This window comes from Penicillium verhagenii (genome assembly GCF_028828195.1).
Source record: "Penicillium verhagenii strain IBT 33310 chromosome Unknown utg000011l_segment0_segment0, whole genome shotgun sequence".
NCBI lineage: Eukaryota > Fungi > Ascomycota > Eurotiomycetes > Eurotiales > Aspergillaceae > Penicillium > Penicillium verhagenii.
In genome coordinates, this window is record NW_026643175.1 from 79,969 (window position 1) to 99,781 (window position 19,813).

At 47.9% G+C, this 19,813-nt stretch overlaps 7 protein-coding genes across 7 annotated transcripts; 6 read left to right on the forward strand and 1 right to left on the reverse strand.

Annotated features, from left to right (window-relative positions):
• Positions 1-2,819: 2,819 nt before the first annotated feature.
• N7466_010425 (sigma-70 region 2 family protein) lies at positions 2,820-4,781 on the forward strand (the record flags this gene model as incomplete). The annotated part of the gene is made up of 1 exon (XM_057169814.1): positions 2,820-4,781. The coding sequence occupies one exon, from the start codon at positions 2,820-2,822 to the stop codon at positions 4,779-4,781; it is 1,962 nt and encodes a 653-aa protein (XP_057016423.1).
• A 476-nt stretch (positions 4,782-5,257) lies between these two features.
• Positions 5,258-5,545, forward strand: N7466_010426 (Male sterility NAD-binding; the record flags this gene model as incomplete). The annotated part of the gene is made up of 1 exon (XM_057169815.1): positions 5,258-5,545. The coding sequence occupies one exon, from the start codon at positions 5,258-5,260 to the stop codon at positions 5,543-5,545; it is 288 nt and encodes a 95-aa protein (XP_057016424.1).
• Positions 5,546-6,694: 1,149 nt separating this feature from the next.
• Positions 6,695-7,561, forward strand: N7466_010427 (Male sterility NAD-binding; the record flags this gene model as incomplete). Its single annotated transcript, XM_057169816.1, has 1 exon — positions 6,695-7,561. The coding sequence occupies one exon, from the start codon at positions 6,695-6,697 to the stop codon at positions 7,559-7,561; it is 867 nt and encodes a 288-aa protein (XP_057016425.1).
• A 75-nt stretch (positions 7,562-7,636) lies between these two features.
• On the forward strand, positions 7,637-8,896 carry N7466_010428 (Male sterility NAD-binding; the record flags this gene model as incomplete). The annotated part of the gene is made up of 1 exon (XM_057169817.1): positions 7,637-8,896. One exon carries the CDS (start codon positions 7,637-7,639, stop codon positions 8,894-8,896), a length of 1,260 nt encoding a protein of 419 aa, XP_057016426.1.
• A 1,621-nt stretch (positions 8,897-10,517) lies between these two features.
• On the forward strand, positions 10,518-12,111 carry N7466_010429 (DUF1593 domain-containing protein; the record flags this gene model as incomplete). The annotated part of the gene is made up of 2 exons (XM_057169818.1): positions 10,518-10,832; positions 10,903-12,111. 2 exons carry the CDS (start codon positions 10,518-10,520, stop codon positions 12,109-12,111), a joined length of 1,524 nt encoding a protein of 507 aa, XP_057016427.1.
• A 130-nt stretch (positions 12,112-12,241) lies between these two features.
• On the reverse strand, positions 12,242-14,027 carry N7466_010430 (sugar porter family MFS transporter; the record flags this gene model as incomplete). Its single annotated transcript, XM_057169819.1, has 4 exons — positions 12,242-13,354; positions 13,416-13,496; positions 13,559-13,761; positions 13,853-14,027. 4 exons carry the CDS (start codon positions 14,025-14,027, stop codon positions 12,242-12,244), a joined length of 1,572 nt encoding a protein of 523 aa, XP_057016428.1.
• Positions 14,028-16,052: 2,025 nt separating this feature from the next.
• On the forward strand, positions 16,053-19,385 carry N7466_010431 (putative C6 transcription factor (Mut3); the record flags this gene model as incomplete). The annotated part of the gene is made up of 5 exons (XM_057169820.1): positions 16,053-16,221; positions 16,400-17,150; positions 17,218-17,829; positions 17,899-18,283; positions 18,342-19,385. 5 exons carry the CDS (start codon positions 16,053-16,055, stop codon positions 19,383-19,385), a joined length of 2,961 nt encoding a protein of 986 aa, XP_057016429.1.
• Between the last annotated feature and the right edge of the window lie 428 nt (positions 19,386-19,813).

The window sequence follows — 19,813 nt, forward strand, 5'->3', positions numbered from 1 at the left end:
CGACCAAGATATATGACGCGGCCCTTTTAACTGGGTCAGGGTCGCCGGGGGGATTTCTTTCGCGAGAATCGGGGCTCCACCGCTTGCTTGGAGGGGAACAGCCGGGGTCCAATTTGAGTTGTGGGTGGTTGCCAGAGGGGTGGTGAATATCAAAAGAATTCTGGAAAGGAGCTTCGAACATGCGAAACCTCACCGGAGTCACAGATGTTAGCGCTATCACAGGGAGAATCTTGGGGATTCACGGATCGGCGACGCGGAGTTTTGGCGGAATCTCAGGGCGGTGAATAGGTTTAACACGCGATCAGTGTGGGCGCGGCCTTACCGCCTTTGAATGCCAGAACTTACCGCATCACTTGGATTTCTTTGTAGCCCAAACCTTTATCTGTCAAATCCTTGTTTGTTTGGTGGGGGACTTCAGAACTTTTCTGAAATGATAGGCAAACTGTCCTTGGAATTCTTGTAAAGGGAATTTTTTACACCCTTAGTCCCTGCACTGGCGCCGCCAGATACCCCCCAAGTCGATACTTTGTGCCCAAAACCAAGCCAACTCTCTGTCGGATCCGATTCCCAACAACCTACAATATAGTTGCAGTCATCACGAAGCCATCCAAATAATCTACGGCTCCGATATTCCCCGGCCACCGAGCTCCTCACCGCACATATTTAGTACAGGGGGTCAAGATTTCTATGTGAAAACCCCCTAGGTGGTTACAATCATACAGGAAATTCAAGGTTTGAAGAGGCCTGGGAACCGGTGTGCTCATTCAGGAAAAAATCCTTGTTTGGCTTATGTGTAGGTTTGTATATAGTACTAAGTATTATCCAGGGCTTTTTTAAAGCGTGTAAAAAGCTTGCACTAATACGGAGTAAAAATAGAGGAATATGAGTGGAAATGATGCAATAAGGTCAGACATTGGAGACTAGCCCTGGAGTCAATGAATTGTGGCTGAGACTCGTATCCTTAATCTATGCTTTTTTTCGCTCAAGTGCTTTAGTACATACTCGTATGTACTGAAATTTTCGTATAGCACCTGGGCAGGGGCAGCATGAATCATGAACCATGAAGTCAGCCTGCATGTGGAGCGTTTGGGGGCCGTTTCTTAGCGTGTTATCGCAACTGGGGATCAGACCAACGGTTGTCGATCGGCAAAAGTACTTGGAACTACCAAAGAATTCCCTGCGTCTTACCACTTTGAAGGGTGGACTTGCCCACATTGTCATATGGTCTCGGCAATTATGATCATGGATGCATAATCAATCAGACATCTACTACTAGTTACTAGTACTATACATAGAGGAAATAAACGTAGAATTGTCAAACCCCCTGAAAACAGACAGTTCACACGTGAAGATTGGGATCATCAATTCAATTTGCCCCTGGATAAAACCCTAGCAGGGATCATTGTCGAATGAAGAAGTAGAATCCAATAATTTCAGTGAGGAGGACCCTCATGTTGGTCGCCTAACCCGCCACACCTTGAAGACTCGGGAGACGATCACTCTAATTAATACCCAAGGAAGTTATAATGTCGCAGATGGGTTATGTGGGGGCTTTCCAAAGTTATCTGCAGTCTATATATGGATAATGGAGCACCGATAGTGCCAAAACACGGGAAACAATAAAGGCCATGAGGCGGTCCCATGGATAACTACCAATGATCATCGTAGATTCCTAGGGCATCGGGAAAAGGAAATGCGAACGGGTTGAACCTCTGGGGATATTTGGGGATTCTGGGTCCACAATTGCCGTGTTCAAATTTGAGAAATCGAAGAAATCGACAGAAAAAGAGGATACAAGAGAAAAAGCCGGAGATATTCCGACACGAAGCGAAGCGAGACTGGTCACAAAAACCTTTTCTCCACCAACTAAACGAATTGCTGGGATTTTGACGTCAAGAGTCTTATCAATCCCCCCCCCATTACATGCCTAAACCCTTTGCCCAAAAAAAGAAACAAACTTAAGCAATTTCACCATGAGCACGAGCCTCGCCAGGGACTAACGAGTCAGTAGCTAATTCGTCCGCTCGGTAAAGCAGAAGGATTCCCACCGTTGCTTGTGGAGAGCGTCTTAAATTGTGGCCCCTCGGATCACGTCTAACCGGAAATGGGGATAGGAGTGCGAGTTTATGAGTAATCTACCAATCATCGTCATCTCTCGTGACGGGCCGCATCAACTGATCTTATCCGTCTCAGATCGGGAAAGGGATCATTGCAGAGTCTTTGGAGACGGGTCAAGCTCAGGGAATAATCATTAAATCCCAAAGCATTCTCGCCCCCCATCTCTTAAGCCCTTATGCCGGGCATTTCCTGACCGCTGATTTGTTCTCCCGGCGGCGATCCAGACATTTGACGCAGTCAACTCGAACCACACGTGTCGGATCCGGCATATCGGTTCATCACCTCTCGGGTCCTAGCTTATACCCACAGTCCCTTTGCCCTGGATGTTCACTTGAGCAAATCTTCGTTAAAACAGTCCCTTTCGAGGTCAATGCATCAGCGCCCGGTGGACCCCTCGCCTCTGCCTATCTTCTCGATCGCCCGCCGTGCTATCCCGACTGTCTGGACCTTCGGCCGTTGAAACCTTTTGGCCCCAGGGACCTCCTCTTTTGATGCACTAAAATTCTATCTGACAGAAATATACATTCGCTTGCAGTTGCAGTCACGGAATATATAACCCACCAAAAAGAACAGCGCTGAATCAATCAACCGTCGTCCCTCCTACTCCCCCCTCCCCTTTACCCCCACTTATAGCCGAAGTAACGCGATACACGCGCACAAAGCATCTGCCGGCTTCTCAGTGAAACATCATTTACTTCACAATGTCGGATACAGGGGATGGGAAGTCGGGTAGTTTGCCAGATACCTCTACATCTAATGTAAGGTGGCAATTTATCGATGCGACGGAAAACCGTCGAAGCAACCTGACGCAGGTGAAGCGTCATGTGATGCAAGAGTATATGCGCCAGAAGAAGGGTGGGCCCCGTCAAAGTGATAGCGACGAAGAGATCCCTCGTCCGCCGGCTAGACGTGGACGTCCTAAGAAAGACCGAGCTCCATTGAAGCGCAAGCCTACCAAGACCGCCAGAAACAACAGCCAGGGGACCTCAAGCGCATCTGCAAATGAATCTGAGCCTCTATATGGGGAAGAAAGTTCACCAAACGGCCTCGAACACATGCGGGGCTGGCATCAGGGAAACTCTATATCATCGCATTCTCACGATGCCTCGTTATCTCTTCCCTTTCGAAGCCCGACGGCCGAGACACAAGGAAATCCCTTTCTACCAGACTTCTCCTCTACAACGGACTTCGGCGGTAACTTCACACCGGGATCTTCAGGATTAGAAACACCTTGGGAGGTCGTGAAATCCCCGAGGACTATTATGAGCGCTGCCAGGACAGACCCATTCAACTCACTTCCCTTACAACTCGATCAAGACGGTCAAAGGCTTTTCGACTTCTACGTGAACGATATGCCGGCTTGCTCTTATGGAACCCATTTCCGGTCACCGAAGGCCCACAACTGGTATACTTCTGTATTTGTTCCGGAAGGGATGAAGGGCGCTGTTGCTTTCCAAAACACCATCCTCGTTCACGCTGCAAATACCTGGGCGTGGGTTCGCAACGAGACTGAATCGACAGATGCCCTGGTGCATCGTGATCGTTCGCTCAGCATGCTTCGCGAGCATTTGACCAATTATCCGCGAGACAATTCGGACGTCGCAATTGTATCCTGTCTGAGTGCCGCTGCTCTAGAAGACTTTGATCCGCGACCAGGGCACAAAGAGATTAGTTGGGTACATATGCGTGCTGCCCGGGAGATGATTCGTAGCCGCGGCGGGCCCGCTGCCTTTGCCAATACTCGCCTTGGGATGTTAATCAACTGGCAAGATTACATTCTGTCAGGATATGAAACACATGGCCCTAGCTTTTCATTTGAGTACTCTCCATCTACCACAACCTCGCCTCCTGATCCTACACCACCCCAGCCTTCCGAAACCATCACTTTTATACCCTCTCCGCCATCTTCCACATCATCTACCCTGTCCGATTCACCACCCTCGGGGGGCTGTATTGATGTTCCTCCAAATCCTTCAAAATCCCTCCAAGTTTCAACTCACCCCATGGATGAAATTCGACTTAATTGCGAATACTTCCTCGATTTTCTCCGGCGCTGCGAGCAGCTTGCCTTCTACCAAAAAGACAACCCAAAGACTTGTGACATATCTCGACACACGGCCGTGTCAGAGACCTCTCATCTCTTCCAAATCCTAGCTGCGCCACCTGGCTCTCGATTCACAACCTCAGGAGATCGAAAACAAATGGTTGCTCGGTTAACTGCACTCGTGATGCTGAATGCCGCATTCTGGGACTACCGGTACACTCCTGTCCATGCAGCGAACTTTTTAAGAACGCTGCAACAGGCCATCGTTGAAAGCGAGGTTAGCATGAGCGGCTCTGTCGAAGCAGTCCTCCAAATACTGCTCTCATGCAATGATGGCTCTACGATGGAATGTGGAAATGGTCCTGACGGTACCACTCCAGATTTCTCGCAATATTCTCCCAATGCTCCATCCCCTTCTGCACGGCCCTGGTTTGCTGGTCGAATGTTAAAAATTGCCAAGCGGTTAAGTGCGGACTCGTGGTATCGCATTAGTGATTTTCTTTTTTCATGTTTGACAATGCAACTGTCAGAGCCTACTACATATATGTGGGAAACTGATTTACGACGGGAGATTTTGGAAGCCCCCTTGACGAGTTATATTATGCCATCGTTGTTGTAATTACTCCATATCATATGTTCTATTATACAATTCTATATAATTCGCAATCCCATTCCAATGGGAAAATTCAACATACAGATGAAATTCAATGTTGTGAGTTTGATGGCAAGGTGGCCCATACATACCCCCAACTCCAAATATACCAACATTCGCGTTGTCCAGGCTGGATACCGTTCTGGAGTCTGCACATGTGGTTTTCTCTCGTGCTTTGGAAGCACTAATCCTCCGGTTTTAATCGGGACTTGCGCTTTCCAAGGGTTTTAATTTTTGGGCTCATCTATACTATGCATGAACACTCAAGTGCTGCTCACTGCATGAGTTCTCACATGACTCTGGCTTTTAAAATACTCAAGTGCTACCCCTCTGCCGACCGTAAACATTTGCACATAAGCATACTAATCAATATCTTCAGTGATTAGAACATACCCCAGGCCCCAGGCCCCTTGGCTCATTTTATTTTGATTCCAGCTGCAGTTATGGCTACAGCCAATATTCCAGGAACAGAATACACCCATTATGGTAACCAGTCTGCTGGGCGTCGAACTCTGCTTCATTACATTAGTGATCTAGCGATCCGAGACCCACATAAACCAGCTATCCATCAACTTCTAGCTCCACCAAATGATCAATCTGAAGGTCAACAGGTGATCCTGAGCTATCGTGATATTGCCGCCTTGGTTGACAAAATATGCTGGAGCATCCATGGCCACGGCGTTGAGATCAACGATTCCTCTGTTATTGCGTATGATCTCACCTCCAGATGAATTTAAGTCCTATGGACCTAATTCAAGTTCTTGATAGTTACTTGGGCCCGAGCGATTTGAGAGATCTGTTGATTTCATTGGCAGCAACAAAGTTGGGCACAAAGGTGCGTACTGTGCTACCTATTAGATGGCACTTGAGTTCAAATTGATATCGAGGTCTAATCAACATCTAGGCTCTTCTGATATCACCTCGCAGTAGTCCCGCAATCTGCAAGCATCTTCTCGGGAATTGTGACTCAACGCTTCTGTTGTTTGATTGTTCCTTTGATGGCATCAAAGATGAGATCTCACAGACAATGAAGATCGATACCCTTATGATTGATGATCTTCTTGATCTGATTCAAGATCTAGATGCTGTGGAAAATTATCCATTCGAGGGATCATGGGACACTCTCATTTCGAGCCCTATGCTCGTGAGCACCCCGGACAGAATTAGTCCCTGCAATTTACTAATTTGCTAATTTCAAAAAGGTATTGCACACGTCCGGCTCGACTGGTATGCCTAAACCTGTGTCAATGTCCCATCATGCAGTTGCAGCAGCGGATTCTTCGCGTTTCTTGTCAAAGAACGAACCCTGTGGTATGAAGTGCCATTTTGAAATAATGGCGGAAGCAAGGACAGTATATGTTGCATTTCCATTGTTCCATGCGGCAGGTTTTGGCATGGCTTGTTATTTTCTCTTCTCAGGCTCTACTGTTCTTTTTGGGTATCCGCACCAACCACCAAATACTTCGGTTCTTCGCGATGCGCTGCAGGTACCTGATTTAGATGGTGCCCTTTTGCCGCCTTCGTTGATTGATGATATCGCAAAGGACGCGGAGATCTTGGACGGTATATCTAAGCTTGATTGGATCTTTTCTGGAGGAGGTAGGTGAGAGGCTTCGACGTTGATTTTGTGTGCTCGGTTTATTGACAAGAGTTCTATCCTAGGCTCGATAAGTCTGAAATCAGGGGATACAGTCTTGACAAAGTGTCGACTTTTTAATGCCATTGGTAGCACAGAGTGCTGGTCCTTTGTCCAGTATCCGACTGATCCCTCAAATTGGCACTATTATCATTTCCACCCCTGCAATGGCATATATTGGCGGCCTGTTTTGACTGGCTCCAATGAAGAACCTACCGACTTTGAGCTTGTGATCCGTCGCGATATGTCTTACGAACAATATCAAGCTGTGTTTCACAACTTTCCTGATGTCGAGGAATGGTCTACCAAGGATGTGTTTCGGAAGCATCCATCAATCGATGAACTATGGGAATATAGGTACAGGATAGACGATCTCGTTGTCTTTTCCACTGGAGAAAAAATGAACCCTATGCCTGTCGAAAGTCGTTTGAATGGCATTCCAGGAGTGAAAGCAGCTTTGGTGTTCGGAGGTAACAGACTATATCCAGGGCTGCTGGTAGAGATGGATGATGGAACACAAATTGGAATATCTTTAGATACAGTCCCTGATGATCTTCAAAGATCCATCAAAGATGCTTTGAAGATCGAGAATTCGCAGAATTCCCGCGACTCTGAAATCCACGAGAAGATGATCATCTTTGCTCCGACAGACAAGCCTTTTGTTCGGACCCCAAAAGGCACGGTTCACCGGAACCAAACACTGCAACTGTATGAGTCTGATATCGATAAGATATACCATTCAGTGGATATTTCCGAGTCGTCCGACTGGGAACCCCTGTGCCTAGATTTATCTGATGAAAAGGCTCTTGCAGCCAGCCTGGCTACTTTTATTGGGAAGAGTTTATTGAGCTCAACAGCATTGATGGCTCATATGGATGTTTTTGCAGCTGGATTGGACTCCAAAAAAGCCCAAATTCTCGCCATTTCTTTGGAAAGAGCGCTTGGAGATCGGGGATGTCGTGCCAGCGAAGATAAACTGACTATCAACATCAACGCCATCTACCAAAACCCAACACCTGCCATGCTAGCGAGCTTTATTTTTCGAGATCTCGAATCGCTTGAAGATGGACCAGGAGAAGAAAACGGATTTGATCAAATTCTGACAAGGTAACCCGCCATTCTTGGCAAATCAGAGGCATCGATATGCTAATTTTATAGATATCTCGAGGATATACCAACCACTCCTATGAGCACTAAGGCTGCCGCTTCCAATAGTAATGGCAGACACGTTCTTCTTACTGGAAGCACGGGTTTCGTCGGATCTTACACACTATATGCTCTTCTTCAGAGAAAGGAGATAAAACGGGTAACCTGTTTAAACAGGAGTGGAGGCGATCAGACCAACGCTTGGATCCAGCAATTCCCCAACTATGAACCGACTGTCAAGTTTAAACATCTACAGGCAGATCTAACACAGCCAGACTTTGGTCTTTCCGCAGATGTCTACTCCGAGCTCCTAGACAGCGTCACGGACATTCTTCATTGCCAATGGGCAGTAGACTTCAATCGGCCTCTCGATTATTTCGAGCCAAACATCAAAGGCGTGTCAAGCCTGATTCATTTCACCCATGCCGCCAAACATGCAATCCATTTCATATTTCTTTCCTCGGTCGGCACAGTCAGAAATTGGGACCAACCCAACGCAGTCCCAGAAGAAAGATTGACATCTCCATCAATTGCCGGAACGGGCTACGGGGCAAGTAAATTAATCGCCAGCCTCCTCCTTGACAAAGTCGGCCAATCGGTCGGGATCAGATCCTCAATCTGTCGCCTCGGACAAGTTGCCGGTCCTATACAATATCTCCAGAAACGGAAGCATAGCCAGCACCAAAAGCCAGAGCTTGACCATACTCGCGCTTGGCCATTGCGCGACTGGTTTCCGACTCTTCTCACCAGCTCCATTGACATCGGTTGTCTACCGGATACGCTTGGCTTTGCGAACGAAATAGATTGGCTCCCCGTCGACTTTGTAGGCGAAATCCTTTCAGACCTCGTTTGCAATTTGGATCTGGACGCGTCTCGGTGTGTAGACCATTCTGGACACGGTCACGCCGGCACTGATGGTTTTTTGACAAAATACTACCATCTTGTGAACCCTCACCGTACGCAGTACTCTGATATGGTGCAATTCTTGGCGGGGCGGCTTGGGCGGCCGGATGCTCTCAAAGTGGTGTCTCTGCAAGAATGGGTGTCGCTCTTAACGGACCTGGCGCTTGGAAGTTCAGGGATCCGGTCGCAAAGTTCTGGTATTGGCCTCCTTGGCTTTTTCCAGGGGCTCGCCGATAGCAGTTATCTGAATCCGCTCATATTGGATACGAGAAAAACTGAACAACAGTTGCCCCGTTTGGTGAGCCTTGGGTCGGTTAGTGAGCACTGGTTGGATATGTGGCTTGAGCAGTGGGGGTTGATGAAGACTCGAGGGGGAAAGCAAATGCTTGAAGATTGAAAAGGAGCATTGTCCTCGTAAATTGTGAGATCTTGAGCATAAATTTCAACTGGATATCTAAGAGAGTGACCTGTGTTTCTATCAATTTAAACCCCATAATCTATGCCACTCGCGCCCCACTTGTATCCCAAAGGAAAGTGTATTCTAGACAGAATCTAGAAAGCTTCTAGAATACTACTAGTGTCTAATTTTAACATGGTATTTTGATTTGTAGAGGCTGTGCGCGATTTAAAGTTGAGCACATTTTCAACCTGGGAATTGTTCTAGATTTTGTTTAGAAGATACCTTCTTTTGGCACCACTCCCCAGACTGAAAATATGCTCAACTTTAAATCGCGCATGGCCTATATAAACTGAAAGTCTCAGTAAATTTAGCCTTTTAGATCTTCTAGAATACATACATTTGTTTATACAGCAAACGTTCTTGAAAAAGCAAACACAAACAATGGGCTCAACTTTAAAAATCGCGCATATCCTCTATAAATCCTGAGGCCACACTAACATGAGACCTTTCTAGAACTACCCTTCACCATGGATCTGCCAAGTAATTTAGGCCAATTATTACTCCTCCAGTCTTTCTTATACCACAAGTACCTCAAACTTGTTATTGCTTCTTCGACTTAATACCCTTTCACTTCACGCACAAACTTCCAATGATATGTAGTGAGGGCTGACATGACCGTCGCTACCGAAAAGAGATGAGTTAACGCGTTATTGTAGGCGACAAGCACCTTATGGAGGTCCTTTATGGGTATCATAGATCGTAGCGAGGCTGTACCCACTGTAGAAATCTGCGGGGCATCGAAGGATCTTACGGTTGGAAATGTCGCTTCGAGGTCAACCTCTAATGTTCATGAGCCGCACGGTTCTGCAATATATTTTGACCGACTGTTATGAATGCGGCACCACCCAATGTTTCAAAGGAAGAGCACAATCATCGTTTGAAGCTCCTGCCGGAGTATCGGCTTGAAATAACACGGCCTAGATTGCCACTTGGGGCTGTTGAAGTGCTGGCCCATGCTGATGTCAGGAGTCAGGCCTATTAGAGCACTTGAGCCTGGTATCCGACCCAGTGAGAGAAGCTGGTATCGACCTTCCAGGTTGTCATGAGACCCTCTCCAATAGGTGTTATATTCGAGACGAGTAACATGAAAGGTGTACCTAAAGTTTGAAAATGTGAGTTGGATTGCCTAAAATTTGGAATGAGTTTCAAGAAAGCACTTGAGGTTCATTCTCGGACACCGGGCCCACATCTCAAACACATGGTCACAGCCTACCCCAGCACTTCTTTCAATATGACAGGGCCCAATTCTAAAACAAAGTGGATCCCGATCTAGGACGGCAACATTTGAATCGACTAGTTAATCTTTACCCCGGCGGTTAAAGTTACCACTTTCGAGGAGTGCATCGGCTAAACCCCGGCTCGACCGACCCCCCGCTTCATCAATCCGGGGCTGCGGGGCTCGAGTTGCGGTTTTGGGAATGTGCTGCTTGCATGCTCCAATAAGTTCAAATATGGCTTGTTATCCTCATGGTTATCGCTTGACGATTTCCCCTCCTCTTTGTTCTCCCTTCTTAAGTTTGCTTGGATCAAACCTCAAGCTTGGAAGCCGTAAATCACCATGGCGTCTCCCGATCAACTCCAGCTCCAGACTTTCCCCTCGAAACCACGTGTGTTTATTTTGAGTGACATTTCCAATGAGCCGGATGATGCGGAGTCGTTGGTTCGCTACTTGCTTTATTCAAACCAGTTTCAGACTGAAGGGCTGGTCGCTTGTACGTCGACATGGATGAAGAACAAGGTTTGTCCACAGGATATGCATAAGATTGTCGATGGCTATGAGAAAGTGGTCGACAACCTCAACGCCCATGCGAATCCAAAGGATCCATACCCGACAGCTGATTATATGCGATCTTTGATCAAGAAGGGTGCAGAGGTACATATACAAGATTGTCCTCCCGCGCGTTAGAATTGACTCCTGACGTTTATTCATGTACCATTCTTAGACCTATGGCATGACAGCAGTCGGAGACGACATACCCCTCAGCGAAGGCGCCGAGCTTCTTCTACAACGTATCCTCACACCAACAGACGAACAGCCCCTCTGGATCCTTTGCTGGGGCGGAACAAACGTGCTCGCCTCCGTCCTCCTCAGAATCCAAAACACGCATTCAGCCGCCGAAGCCCTAAAGCTGCGCTCCAAGCTGCGCGTGTACGCCATCTCCGACCAAGACGACACAGGCGCCTGGATGAGAACAAAGTACCCGGATCTTTTCTATATCTGCTCCGTGCACGGCTGGAACCAGTACGGCATGGCAGCCTGGTGCGGGATCTCCGGCGACGCATGGTACGGCTTTGACAAGGGCGGGCCGGATCCCAGCAAGATCAGCAAGACGTGGATCAAGGAGAATATCCAGATCGGGCCCCTGGGCGGAGCGTATCCGGATTATATGTTTATTCCCGAGGGCGATACGCCGACGTTTCTGTATCTTATCCAGAATGGATTGGGTGTGCCTGAGCGGCCGGAATATGGATCTTGGGGCGGTCGGTATATTGCGACTACATGTGGGGTTGGTACGGACGGCGTGGCCAATGGTCATTTTAGTGATACTTCGGATGAAGTTGTTGGGTGTGATGGACAGACGCATAAATCGAATCATGCAACTATTTGGCGATGGCGCGATGCTTTTCAGATGGATTTCGCGGCGCGTATGCAGTGGTCGCTTTCGTCTGATCTGAGCAAGGCTAATCACCATCCTGTTGTTGTTTTGAATGGGAGTCAGGGTCTGGAGCCGCTGGATTTTGAGCTGGAGGCTGGTTCGACGTTTCGGTTCGATGCATCTGCGTCATATGATCCTGATCCTGACGATCGTATTACGTTCAAGTGGTATCAGTATCGCGATCCAAGTGCGACGCAATGGTCTGTTCATTATGAGGTTGGGTTGTTGGAGATTGAGCCGGTCAATGAGATCGGTAGCATTGTGGATGTCAAGATCCCGCCGCCCGATAAGTGCTGTGTGGAGCTTATCAGTCGTGTGGCCGTGCCAAAGGGTCAGGTATTACATCTGATTCTTGAAGTGATGGATAACGGGTCCCCTGCTCTTATTAGCTACCGCCGGGTTATCATTCAAACCACGAATGAGAAGCTCCTAGGCGGAGGCGGTGGCGCAGACGCAATTGGCGATATAATGCGGGATGTGATTTCAGGTCATTAGAGATTTCGGAATTCCGTGGTAGTAGATGAAATGAATAGAAGTGTATAAATGGCAATCTTCTAGATGCCATGGTAAAGCATTTGAAGTTGGTCAAACAGAAATCGTTAATTGGTTGTACATATATGCAATCTTATACTTCATCCATCTTCTTACACCATAGCTGCGGCGATGTGTTGCCGCGACTACCCCAGCTACTATTTGTTGGATGCATGGACAAGGGATCCATTCCCTTGTGCTTGATATGTGAGTCTCGTCGTAGATCCTCCGGACTGGGTGCGGTAGGAAGAACTTCCGGCTCCGCAACATAGTTCTTCTTTATGAAAACATCTTCCACCTCCTCCAGAGACCGACCCACGGTTTCTGGATAGAAAAGCCAAACAAGAAGCATGGCCATCCAATTGAAAGCAACAAAGCAGTAAAAGTAGTTTGAACCAAGCTTCGTGAGCGCAATGGGAGAGCACTGCGCAAAGATCAGGTTCAGACACCAGTTTGTCGCAGTAGATATAGAGGACCCCCGAGCTCGAATGGCCGTAGGGAAAATCTCAGACGGATAAATCCATGATATCATGCCAAGGGACGTATAGAACAGAGAGAAGACAAAGAACATGGCGATCGCAGCACGGAGCGCGTTCGGGTTGGCGTTACTGTCGTTGAAGTCGACATATCGTGCAAGCGTAGCCTCGGCGCACATGGCTGCACCCATGCCCAATAATGATGGAATGAGCAGCTTTCGTCGACCCACTTTATCGATGAAGAACATGAAGACCGTGTTCCAGAACTGCGCCAGCGCACCCCAGACGCCGATGATCATGAGTGAATTCGAGGTTGAAAGACCCAAAGACTTGTATAGACGAGGTCCGTAATACTGGATAACATTTGCGCCAGATATTTGCGTGAAAGCCTGTAAGCCACAGGCTAGGAGAATCCTATATCGCCATTGTGGGGAGAGTAAGAGTTGGCGCCAGGAGCGGACGGCAGATGTGTTCTCGTAAGCGAGACTCTCGCGAATCTGGGCCAGCTCGTGTTCAACCAGCTGGTTGTTGGTTGCGTTGAAGTTTAGGTGCAGACGAGTCAGTACCGACCGCCCGGCGGCTTCTTTGCCGTGTTCGATGAGCCAGCGAGGCGATTCGGGGAGAAACCATACTCCACACGTGAGAATGATGGCTGGTGCTGTTTGTAGGGATAGAGGAAATCTCCAGGCGAAGTCGTCGGGATAGCGGGAACATCCGTACCCCACCCATTGCTGGAATGTATTAGACAAGGATCAGACACCCCTGCGAGCAAACGGAAGCTAAGCTACTTACAGCTACCATGATTCCCAGGCCGATCATCCATTGCTGCATGCTTGCCAGCATACCACGGATCTGAGGCGGTGCAACTTCGCTCTGAAAACAAAATTAGTTAAAGCTGTTGAAGCTGACAGTGCGGCTGAGTAGAGTCAACATACGCAATATACGGGGATTGTGGCGGACATGAGACCGATTGCCAAGCCCGCGATGAATCGACCAGCGATTAGCATCGCAATAGTGACAGCACCTCCCTGAAGTGCAGCACCGAGGGTAGCAAGCAGTCCTCCAATGAAGATGACCATCCTCCGGCCGCTGAAATCAGATATGTAGGGTGCTAACAAAGACCCCACGATTGCCCCTCCTAAAAAGAGAAGAAAAAATTTGCAGATTAGAGATCGGATGCTCTAGTTCTCGTTTTCGGTTTGGTTCTAGACCGGTTTCAGGGACTATACCTGTGTACGAGGAGATAATCCCGCCGCTCGCCGCATCTGACAGAGCGGGGGATCCGAATTTGTTCAAGAAAGCATTTTGCGCTATGCTGGACGAGATGATACCGGAGTCATAGCCGAATAAGAATGAGCCCAGAGCAACAAAAGCGCAACAGAGAGTGACTAGCACGTAAGCCATGGTTTTAAAGCAGCGCAGCTGCCATTGTCTGACTTTGAAACGGATTGTGACAGGCAGCGGAGTGGACAGGAAGCGTATAAGAGTTGGATCGGCTCAGATTTGGGGGTCGCGTCGCAGAATGTGGCGATCCACACTGGGGATAGTGGGACCACTGGGACGTGCCGAAGGGGGTAATCGATCGCGAAACCACCAAAGAGTTATCATCAATTGAGCCTTGGAAAAGCTTGGAATGCCATGCAGGATGTGAGGGAGATCAGTTTTAATCCTGTTAAGAACAAGTTTGAAACGATTGTCAAATAAGGAGATGAAATTGAACGCGGGTTGTCCCCTGCAGGGCTGACAAGCTTAAATTCTAGAACTGAGTTTTTGGTTCTTTTTTTTTCCCGTCGATCGCAAATCGTTCGAGACTTGATGGAGAACCATGGTTTGGTCTCACTACTAAACTATACTTTTCTACTCTGCAGTGGTACCCACTAAGAATCCAGTATATTTCAGCTTTTTCTTCATCAATAACTTCCTTGTTATCTCCCTTTTTTTTCTCTCTCGTAATCCTCAGGGCTCAGGCATTCCTTGTCGCGTCACAGGGTTTTGTCATGGTCTCCTTTGCATGGTTGATCCCTTCATGACGATGAGATATCAAGGATCAAGCTAAGGAAAAAAGTGGCCAACATCACCAATGGACAGATCATCTGCATTGAAATACAGCAATAAATCAATATCGTGCAGTGCCGAGGCAACTACTTGGTGATTAGTGATAGAGTAATCACCTGATAGAGGATCAAGTGACCCATAAGTTATAACCATAAAATCATTATCTAATCAATCACCAATCTTGGCAGCATAAATTTATGCGCATAGTAGTCATGTGCATCCAACATTGAAGGTTCCTTGGCATGTTACTACTCCATACTCAAACTAGTATATTCCCATGGAAAAGCAGGCTGTGCAAAGTTGGCTCCATAAAGTACACATGTGCACATCAACCTTGGAAATGTTCACAAATTACTAAAAACTTGGGAGTCATATATCGGTGATTGACCTCGGCGATAAAAACCCGCAGGCCATTGACCGAATGCGCCGAAGTCTCTGCATTTATTTTTTTCCCCTTTCGATATTTGAATGTTACCTGACAGGTTGAATTTTAAATAGATCGGTGGAGTACATGCGGACATTAATATGTACTTTATAGGTATATATACCCCATTCTTTAAACATTGAGAGTACTACCGATTAGATGCTTCAATAGTTCAAATATTTGGAGATTCCGACGGAATAATCGGCAGATTCCCAAACTCTCGACTCCGTACCTAGGCAACTTGACTTGATCCCATTCGGCATATAGGAAGGCCCACCGAAGCTTATAAACCGACGCCAGCCGAGTCGAGAACCACAGTGGAGAATCCGGGAAAATTCTATCATCGGAGTGGAAGCCGATACGAAAATGCCTCAACCACCAAAGAAACCCTGAGAAAAGCACCCCCGCTTATCGGGCTTGTCGGCGTCGCGAACACCGGATGTCCGAAAGACCTTGAACCTCCGTCACAGGTACTAAAGAGCCCAACGTTTGAACTTGCTTTGTCCAAGTGGGTACTTGGACACCGAGGCAAAGTAACCTGTAAATCCTTTCCAAGTTGTAGTACAACTCCTGTAGAGGTTCAAAGGGAAAAAAAAGGAATTAAAAAAAGGCCAAGCTTTAAAAGAATAAAAGAATATTCCACCCAAGTTTCCTCTCCACTTTACACCGCTTTCGGTTTCCAATTAATCATTTCATCATCGCCGCAGCCTTTCGATCCTCTTGGACGATCTTCGTACATCCCGTCTCTAACTCTACCTATCATTCGTCGCTCCAAGCACCTTTAATAATTTTCTTTTTTCTTTTTTTGTTTCCCTTTCTTTTTTTATCTATTCTTCTTGTCAAATGTTCCGGCAAGGAGGGCGATCGAGAACTTGTTGAATTAGATCGCCCGCCAAGCTCTCCTTACATGAAGCACAGTCTCTCCCACTTCCTACACTGCTATGGCCACCATGACAGGTCCTTATTCTGGCGAGAATGAGGATGATCCCTCCATCATGGATGCCTATTCGCACGAAGAGGACTTCTCGCCGCATGAGACCTCCCCCGCAGACCCCAAAACCAACCAGTCCTTGCCCATGCAAAAGAGGCGACGAGTTGGTCGCGCTTGTGATGAATGCCGTAGAAAAAAGATCAAGTGTGACGGGAAACAACCCTGTACACACTGTACGGTCTATAGTTATGGTGCGAACCACTGAAATCCCATTTCGTTTTTTTTTTTTGCTTTCTTTTTTTTCTTTTCTTGGTTCTTTTCTGCTTCTCTCATCCCAGTCTCCTTCACGTGGCTGACATTCCACAGACTGCACGTATGACCAGCCCTCTAACCGTCGTCGCAACCCGGCCCCGCAATATGTGGAAGCTCTCGAAGTACGCATGCACAAGGCGGAGGCCCTCCTCCGATCAATCCTCCCGGATATTAACCTCGATGATCCGGAACTGGACGTACGAGCCACCGAGCAGCGACTCGTCACCGCGCTGAAGGAGAAGCACACGCCGACCGAGGCCCTCGCGCCAAAACCCCCCGCGGCACCGGTCGAGCCAACCCCTGAGGGCGGGGATGAGTCATTGCTCGAAACTATGGTCGATAACTCTGGCTGTCTAGATCGCGATGACCAGGGCCACTGGGATTACCATGGCCATACCTCCGGCATCATCTTTATGCGCCGTCTGCGTAAACAACTGGGTGCTACCGAGTTGCCTATAACACGACCGGGCGGACTTACACAAACCCTCGAGAGCCCCAAATCAGTCTCGGATTCCCCACAAGATTCGCCTTTTCCCCCCACACACGATCTGCCGTCTCGGGTCGTTGCACGACGCTTGTGTCACAATGCGCTAGATGACGCTTGTAGCTTGATGCGCTTCATTCATGAGCCATCTTTCTTCGCCAGCCTCGAGCGCATTTACGATAAATCCCCTGATCAATATACCAATGAGGAGAACTCTTTTCTACCGCTGCTATTTATTGTAATGGCAGTGGGATGCTTGTTTTCAGATGACGGAGTAGGTACCCTCGACCTAGCTGGTTACGAGGGAGCCATCGGCCAAGGGTAAGTTTCTCAATTAAGCCTGCTTTCCTTCTTAAGAACAAACAATAACTAATGTTTTTTTTTCAAGATTTCAATTCTTCAAAGCTGGAAGACAGCTTTTGGAGGTTACAGATTGCCGAGATCTGACCTCTTTACAAGCGATTTGCTTCATGGTTCTCTTCCTTCAATCCTCTGCCAAGCTTAGTACGTGTTATTCTTATGTGGGTATTGCGCTCCGCTCAGCACTGCGATTGGGTCTGCACCGTAACGTGATTGCGGACTTCAACCCGATTGAGCGAGAGCTCCGCAAGCGCATATTTTGGGTGGTACGCAAGATGGATGTCTATGTCAGCACACTTCTTGGTCTGCCACAGATGCTCAGTGACGATGATATTGACCAAGAACACCCCTTGGAAGTTGATGGAGAATTCATTACTGCGGAAGGGATCATTCAAATGCCCACGGACTACACTCCTCTGATGGCTGGTCCAAATGCGCATACTCGCCTTTCCAACATTATTTTGAAGGTGGTCAAGTATATTTACCCGGTGAAGAATGCGAAATATCGCTCCAAGTTTGATCAGCGATACATGGTCAGCCATTCCAAAATCCGAGAAATTGAGCGCGATCTTCAAAATTGGATGGAGGAACTACCACCAGCTCTCCGCCCCGGTACAGAAGTGTCTCCACAACTTGAAAGGTAAGCACCTGCCCAACGCACATCAGCATGACCGCATTCCAGGATAAATTTGGCTGATAAGCTCTATAGGATTCGTCAGCTGCTCCGAATCAGCTATGCACACGTACAGATGGTCATGTATCGTCCATTCTTACACTATGTATCGGGTGGGTCCCAAGCTCGGGGCGTCGATAAGCGTTCTTACGCCTGTGCTGCGGCTTGCGTCAGTGTGTCTCGAAATATTGTTCACATCACCACTGGAATGCACAAGAGGGGTCTCCTGAATGGATCATTCTGGTTCACCATGTACACAACCTATTTCGCCATTCTTTCTTTGATTTTCTTCGTGGTTGAAAATCCTGATTCTCCCACCGCTAAGGATGGCGTTCTCAAGGATGCCATGGAAGGCAAAACCACCTTGGCCGGGCTAGCTAAGAAAAGCATGGCAGCAGACCGGTGCTCTCAGAGCTTGAATGTAAGTGTGACCCTATTCATTCGGTGTTCCCCTCCCCCCTTACTAATCAATATTGCAGTGTTTGTTCAAGACATTGCCCGAAATGTTGAAGAATCGCCAGGGCTCGAAACCTCTAGTGAATTTGAAGCGACCCGCTCCATCCAGCGTTTCCATGGAGCCAGAACCTATCAAGCTTCCCTCAGACCAAACCACCTTGCCTCATCGCTCAAGCACCTTCCCCACCCAGTTGATGCAACATTCTCAGATTCCGGACCCTTCTACTCGTCGACAAAAGAGTATGGATAACCCCAAAGCTATGAACAACCGCCCCGTTGATAACGGCTCGCACTCGGCGTGGCTGGCCTCGACACCTGAGCTATTGACAGAAAGCATGGCCACCCCGGAACCCATGGCCTCTAGCTCTTTAAACGCTACCCTTGCCAACCAGGAACCGTCAAGCTTTGTGTGGTCTCAGCAGTCTACCAATCCAAACAACCTTCCCGATCTCATGCCCATCATGTTTCCCTCTGACGATCCGTTCGCGTATCCTACTCAGCCTATGTCTACCCTGGAAGACGATCACTTCCGCCATGACCGCTCCGGCATGGCTTCCGCTCAATTCCCATTCGACTCTGCTTCACAGTCAGGAATGGCGAATTCACCAAGCGACCCGAGTATCAGCACTCCCGGATTTGACTTCTCGACGCTTCCCGGCTTTGGGGCAACATCCGGTTTCAAATCCTCAGTGCCCAGTCGTCTCCACGCCCCTCCACAATCATTGAACTCGCCTCGAATTCAGTCCCCAATTTCCCAAAGTCATACCCCGACCGAAGCTCTAAGTAGCCCTGACCTGGTCTCCATCCCTAATCAGAACTTTGTCTGGCAAGGTTACAACTTCCAACCGACAAACGGCAATCTAGCTTCTGAGCAGCAGCCTATGCAGCAAGAACCGGTTTCCAATGGACTTCCAGACTTTACCATGGGCCTTGACGAGAATAACATGGGTATGAACATGGATCTGGGCATCTCATTCGATGACCTGTTTGGGAATAACACCAACTGCCGCCCTGGTAACGGCGCATCCAACGATGAGTGGAACCAGTGGATGAATGCCGGCATGTAACCTGACAACCTGTGAATCTACGACGAAATGCACTTACGAAGAAAGCAAAAAAGAAAAATATGTTTATACCTGGTTGGCGTTACGTAGTAGTTATGGGCCTGCTTTTTCTTTTTGTAACAGGTTAGTTTGTGATATACAGCACTATTTAGGAGATTGATCTAGCGATCGCCATAAATGATTAGTAATGTTTTCATGGATTAAACAACATGAGATTTATTTCTAGAAGTTAAGCACTACGTGTGACACCTACTAGATGACATTGATCTTCCAGATGTCATAGCCTGGAACGGGTTTAGCCTGGATGAGCTTCAGACCCACTTGAGTGATCCTCGCACGCCCGAATCACCCCATCCTCCAAGACAACTTTCCCCCCATTTAAACATGGCTATGCCTAACAACAACCCATTAATTGGGACGTTCATACCACA